A 6643-nucleotide genomic window follows, 5' to 3' on the forward strand; every position below is an offset into this window, starting at 1 on the left:
CGATCAATACGAAATCCGAGCTTCGTATGCGCTCTATGTTACAGCTATTTAACAGAAGTGTAATATCATCGTTCTTGAAAAGAGATCTTGATGGAAAGCAGAGCTTTCTTCGCGAGAGCAACTCACCGTAGGCATTCGAACAACGCACAGATATGCTGAGTACAAAGTGAGAATGTAGTGTCGGTAGCTATCGGCACGGAGACTATGTAGAATACGCTGATAAACCCGTGTAGCATCAATAGGTTGTAATATTTGTCCATGTCAAGAACGTGTTCCAAGCGATATAGAAACCTGGTGGCGTATGTTTCGTTTGTCGGTAAAATTGTATAGATCCCATTAACGACGACTGGTGTCGTAGAGTAGAAGAGCCACGTCGCGTAAAGAGCAACTAGAATAAGTCATTCCTTTTTTTCTTTACGTTGCTTTAAAAAGTCGCAAAATTTTAACGAAAAAAAAAAGAACTGTTTATTTTAAAAAAATCAATGAAAATGTAAGCTCAACATTTAAAACAGAAAATTGCAAATATTTATATACAATTGTACAATTCTCTCGGAGATGAAAGAAGAAGAAAATATCAATATTTCGGATGAATGTCCCACATAGCAAAAGTGTTCAAAATATATTGTAGGGATACCTTAAAGATATATTTTGGATATGTGATATCTTTAGGATATTGTTATGATGTATTTCGAATATTTTTGCTATGTATAACAAAAATGGATAAAAAAACAAGATAGGAGGATAGTATTGAGTTTTCAGATATTGCCAGATTTACGATATTTATTTGACAGGAAAAAATAATTTCAAAATATGTTATTACGAAATAAAGAAAACTTACTCGAGTATCGAATCGAGAAGGTTTTGCTTTCCTCCGCGTAATGCTGTAATATTTTTTTCTCCAGCCCCTCACGTTTCATCCTCCATGTCTCCTCGATATCCTCCAGAAGCTCTTTCATCTGCAGCTCGAAGAAATCGTTCGGTATATACAATCACAGAACGATCCGATTAACTTTTGCATGCGGCAGAACGTAAAGTACGAACTTTGTCATTAGTGAACACACCGTTAATGAGCTTCATGATGACCAAGCTATTCGCCAGTAACGGCGAAGTGTTCTCCATGATAACACTCAAATCCGTTATCCCAGCTATTAAGCCCCAAAGCTGCCGAAAATCGAGAGACAAATTATCAATATCGATCCTAATGTGTTTATATTGTGCGTATCTTTAAACACCTCAAAGGCTGTCAAACTGAAAATGAACAAAGATGTAACGGCGAACATTATGTTACCCTCCAGTCGCGACTGAAACGGCCATTGGCCGATTACGATCAGAAATCTTTTGTTGAGATAATAGTAGCGATTGTCGAAGAAAGACATATTGGGAAATCAAAGGGATATCGTTCGAAACAATCAGATATCTCGTCGAATATTCACGGCTAATAGCAGAGAGTTTATTTCTTTGAAATAGTATTTGCGTATTCCTTTGAAAAGATTTTCAAAAAGAAATGTAGCACAACGAAAAAAAATACACCGGGATATATTTCGCGGTATCGCGCAATCACATATTTATGAATAATGTATCGCGTTTCTCTCAATGGACGGTCGTCTTTGTGAGAGAGATCTATAACTGCGACTGTACATTGTATATCCATTGCTTTATAAATCAAGCAAAATTTCTAAAACTATAAGATAAATGGTAGTAAGATACGCGCGCGAGCTGCAGAATCGCAAACGTGAAACTGTCTTCTTATTTTATTCAAACCATAGAAACCAATCGGAGGAATCATAAAACATTTTTGCATTAATATTAATTTAAATATACACCAAGATCCTACAGATAAAATTTGGATGAGAAAAAATATTGGTAAATTATCCTTTTTCTTTTCCTATTCACTTTCTCTCTTTTTCTTCGTCTGTATATCAATCTTGTAAAAATCATAAAATTTTAATATGAAGTAATTAATTAAAATTAATATTAAATAATTTATTTATTAAGATAGAATTAATTGAAAATTAACTACGAAATAAAAATAAGAAATATTAATATATTTGGAATTACAGTTGTAGATTATAAAAGATTAAAATTTTTGATGAGAAACACACACGAGAACAAAAATACTTTATTTATAATTATATTTTTGACAACATGTACAAAGTTAACGACGGAACTTCATATGGCAAATAATTACGTGTCATTTGAGTTTAATGAAATCATTAACATAACGTAGGAAACGGATGCTCTCATGATCTGAAATATATAATATAATGAAATATATAATATTAAAAAATGTATACTTTTTGTATATAATTTTAAGTACACATAGTTAAATATAAAATATTTTTACATATTTTAAATTCCGTTTAAAAAATATACTAATTTGAGATTTATTTATTTTTGCAGCTATTATTGATTTGATATGATTATTGAACTTCATCATACCGAGCTGTAACTTTCCAAACAGATTACGTATAATTTCACCATAGTTATACGATTTGGTTTTTGACTTTTCATTAATAGAAATAGCAATATCTTTTCTGCTTCCAAAGACGTTAGATACCACGGTCTATTATACCTGAAAAATATATAATATTATAATTTTCAAATTATTTATTAATTAAATTAATAGCTTACGCTGCAACAGAAATCTGTGAACTGTAATCTACTATCTTCTGTCCCAACCAGCTCCAGAAGAAGAATCGGACAACTTGAATGCTCACAAGCGGAGCGTTTCTCAACAGTTCCGTCTGTGTCACGATCTGCATAAATTATAAAATCGGATCCATTTTTGAGACGTCAATACGGAAGAGAATGCTTTATCTCTATCAAGCCAGCAGAACCAAATGAGCAAAATCAAACCGAATCTATTCAACGGTACGAGGTACAACATTTTTATTGGTGATACAAATTAGTACTGAAAACTGAACAACAAAATGAGTACTGAAAGGTGTACTTGAATAGTTATCCGGTTTGATTTTGCTCATTTGATCCTGCTGGCTTGACAGAGGTGACTACTATTCGTCGCAATGTATGTACTAGCAAACCGGTCAAATGGATATTAATTGAAAATGTATTAAGAATTTATTATGTAAATACCATGACGCATGCACAACACTGAAGTAGAATCCCTAAGCCGATGTCGGTAAAAAGACATACCGCGAATGACGTCTCAATCAAGTGGATTAATCTGTTGATAACAAATAGAGATGGGAAAACTCGTGTATCATAATTTACAGTATTCTTCGATAGACCTTAATATGATATTCGTTCGATTTATATGAACCTCTCTATTCTGACTTGCAGCTGTATACATTTTATCAAATGCTCAACATCCCTGTCTCTTCTAGATACGTAATTACGATCGGTACAGTTTGATTTATCGTGTGCAGCCAATTTTTTCAAACGGCAACTGCAAGTTTACAGTTATAAGAGTGATATTTTTTTTTATTTTTTTTTATAAAATCGAGTCAAAGCAAGAAACTAAAGTACCCCAGTATAATTAGTATAGCACAGATATGCTGCAGAAGCGCGACGTAAATGGTATCGGTTGCGGCGACTATCGACCAGCATGCGATGTATCCTACGAACGTAATTGCCAGAAGAATATAATAATACTTTTCTATATCTACGAGGAACTCGGACGGATGCGGCATTTGCTTCGGTCTTGTCACATTTGACGCCAGTATACTGTCGAGTAACGGCATGGTGAGTGGCGCCGTCATGAAACTGACCGTACTGATGAATAAGAAACCTGGAAGGAAAAGGAATTGCCTCGTTTTGCATAATTGCTTAGGGTAGCGATCGTTGGGTGTACTTATCGTTAGCGTGTACTTAAATAGCTCAGCGTGAACATCCGACTCCTCTCGGCGTATTCCATCAAAATCCAAATATCATCGCTTTTTTCCAGTAAGCACCAATCGTGACGCACGTGCTGAACGATCATTCTAAACTGGATACACGGCAATTTTTCTTAGACGAAAAATAAAACTCCCTGCATCGCGGCATACTTACTTTTTCGATCTGCCAATGAAAACCAATTCCTTTCACGCAACATATACATGCGCCGATAAGAATCGGTAGAACATCGTAAAACTCACTCAAATTTCTCACACGTTTGAACACGTATGCGATCTGTTAATAAATCGTAACGTGTTGCATTTAACGTGGGATAACGTAACTTTCGATGTGACTCTACTGAATAATTTGAATGACGGAAAAATCTTCGAGAATTTCAGAAAACTACTATAGATACTCCAAATTCCTTCACGATTTTTTTAATTAGGTAATTTGCGAAAGATACCTGCGGCAATATTATAATCCATGTACCAAGTATTACACAATAGTAAAGTATAGTTTTGTTAGACTGCATCGGCCACAGGCCGACGAACGATAGCATTAGCTTGTTAATTCGAAAATATCGCGTATCAAAGACATCCATTGGCTGTAGGCTCATGCTTGTTGAAGCGGAATTCTTGAATAACTCGGAGTGAAGTTTCCCTGTCGACTGCGCGTTTCATTTGATATTCTCTTGGGGCGTCGATGGGGCGTTGGCGAAGGAGTATACGTTATAACATGCCGATTTAAATGGAATCGGTAATGAGGGGAGACGCCTCCCGCGCAGTCGGAGACACGCGAGGAGTTCTGAAATTTTAATTTCGCGTGCCGTCGACATTGTAGCATAAAGCAACTCGGTTGCTAGCGCTCGGTTATTACTGCGCAACATAGTCACTTTTGTAAAACAGACGGAACAGCAGTTATATACCGCACGACATAGTGCGTCGCCATACGTCAGTTATATTAGACATATATTTCTTAACTGTGAAATAAAATAGTAATAATAATGTTTGTAAAGTGATTAACAGCGATTTGTTGATGTGACAAATATATTTAGGCAAAAATGGATTTTTGGTTTTATATAGGAACGTATCTAAATGAATGAAAATAATATTACAAGGTAACTATATATTAATTTAGGTACAAGAGATGATTACATATGAAAATCTCTTAGATTATTATAACGGAAATAAATTATACAAGATGCAAGTATAAATATATTATTTGTGCTCTTATTATATATTTGTTTCATATATTAAAAGAAATTTATATCTTTCTATTAAAATCTAATAATATAATTTATGTGATACTAGACCAACTGTTAGATCCATACGGTGATTACGTGACACTTCGTTTTTCACGCAGTGACAACATCATCATGCAATACGAGAGTGACATTTTCATTATCTTTAAGAAACATTACATACTATTTTTAAAGTGGCATGTGCATCAAAAATATTAATGTAATGACACGCAACATACATACAAAGACCAGACAGCATAAACTAGTTAATTTAGAATCTATAGAAATTTATTTTGTTAGATTTTTACTTTAAAAACTACTAATTATTTTATCATATTTTTTTATCTTAATAACATACAAATAACTGGTCTTATCTGTACATACACGATTCAGATTTTTCATTTTCAGAAAAGTATAAGATTTAAGGACATTAAAGACATATAACGAAACTCGCAATATTATTACCACAGTGAAGCTTTCCAGATTTACCACGAAAGACTTCGCCACCATTATTTCACTGATTGTTTGGCTTCTCGCCATTAGCATTAAGAGTATCTTTTTCGCGGTGTTGGATGTCTCATACCACGCTCCGTTATACCTGAAAGTATAGATTTAAATAAAATAAAGGTGAAGATATGAAATTTGACGAATAAATTTGATAAACGACTTACGCAGAAACGTACACATCGACGCTATGATCTGTTATTTGCTGGCCCAGCAAACCATAGAAAAAAAGGCGAACGGTCTGGATGACCAGCAGCCCGAAATATATAATAATTTCGGTTAGCTGATTTATTTGAAGTACATTCTGCGATATTACGTCAGATATTATAGATTAGATTGGGATTCTTATTTCTTGAACGTTTGTTAATTTTTTAGAGCTTTACCATCGTGCACAAAGTACAGTGCATCACGAAACCTAGACCGATCTCGAGAAATATAAATATCGCGAACGTGCTGTCGATTAGCTTTATGAACCTTAAATCATTATGATTTTGTATTAACCGTTAATTTTAATACAAGACTTTTGTGTTTCGATATATTTATACTGACGCTTTTATTTTTATGTGCAGTTGGACACATCGAACCAAGTGTCGGACAACGCTATTTTGCTTCGAAGAAGAATCGTGATCAGCTTCCCGTTCCGAGTGACCTCGGACTAAATTCTCTAAATAGTAACTATGGTAAAATACATTTACTTTTACTTATGTATGCATATGATATACTTAAAAAATAATTTAGGAAAATTTTGCCTTGACGATAAAATTAATTAGGCAGCAATTGTATTATATGCACACACAAAAAATACGATTTGGTTGAAAGGTCTAAAAATTTTGCTAAATACAGATCTGAAAATAACTTTTTGTTGAATCATCAAAATAATTTGTTGGAATATTAAAACTGACAAGTTTTACATTGCTTTTATAACATTGTTATAAAAGCTATTTGACATTTTATCAATCATTTTGACTTTTGCACAAAATTATTTTGATTATTAAACAAAAATTATTTTCAGATCTGGATTCAGCAAAATTGTTTTTTCCAATTATATATATATATATATATATA

At 33.5% G+C, this 6643-nt stretch overlaps 2 protein-coding genes across 6 annotated transcripts; both read right to left on the minus strand.

The window, feature by feature from the left end:
• Positions 1-126: 126 nt before the first annotated feature.
• LOC105458827 lies at positions 127-1119 on the minus strand (the record flags this gene model as incomplete). Its single annotated transcript, XM_011704394.1, has 3 exons — positions 1042-1119; positions 839-956; positions 127-388 (listed from the first exon to the last, which is right to left on the minus strand). Coding segments are annotated over exons 1-3 (458 nt in total), but the record flags the coding sequence as incomplete, so codon positions are not given.
• Positions 869-4499, minus strand: LOC105458815 (odorant receptor 67c-like). Of its 5 annotated transcripts, none has more exons than XR_975585.1 (9): positions 4298-4499; positions 4009-4128; positions 3829-3946; positions 3487-3748; positions 3281-3406; positions 3094-3184; positions 2632-2756; positions 1062-1161; positions 869-956 (listed from the first exon to the last, which is right to left on the minus strand). XR_975585.1 is itself a non-coding variant. In XM_011704371.1 (9 exons), the coding sequence occupies exons 1-9, from the start codon at positions 4448-4450 to the stop codon at positions 2185-2187; spliced, it is 1080 nt and encodes a 359-aa protein (XP_011702673.1). In that variant the 5' UTR covers positions 4451-4499; the 3' UTR covers positions 2084-2184. The 5 variants fall into 5 exon arrangements, 4 of the variants coding, with proteins under 4 accessions (XP_011702674.1, XP_011702673.1, XP_011702672.1 ...); XM_011704371.1 differs by lacking the exons at positions 869-956; positions 1062-1161 and adding exons at positions 2084-2247; positions 2440-2572 and having other exon boundaries at positions 4009-4017; XM_011704370.1 differs by lacking the exons at positions 869-956; positions 1062-1161 and adding exons at positions 2084-2247; positions 2440-2572.
• Between the last annotated feature and the right edge of the window lie 2144 nt (positions 4500-6643).

This window comes from Wasmannia auropunctata, unplaced genomic scaffold, assembly GCF_000956235.1.
Source record: "Wasmannia auropunctata unplaced genomic scaffold, wasmannia.A_1.0 LD334294.1, whole genome shotgun sequence".
NCBI classification, from domain to species: Eukaryota; Metazoa; Arthropoda; class Insecta; order Hymenoptera; family Formicidae; genus Wasmannia; species Wasmannia auropunctata.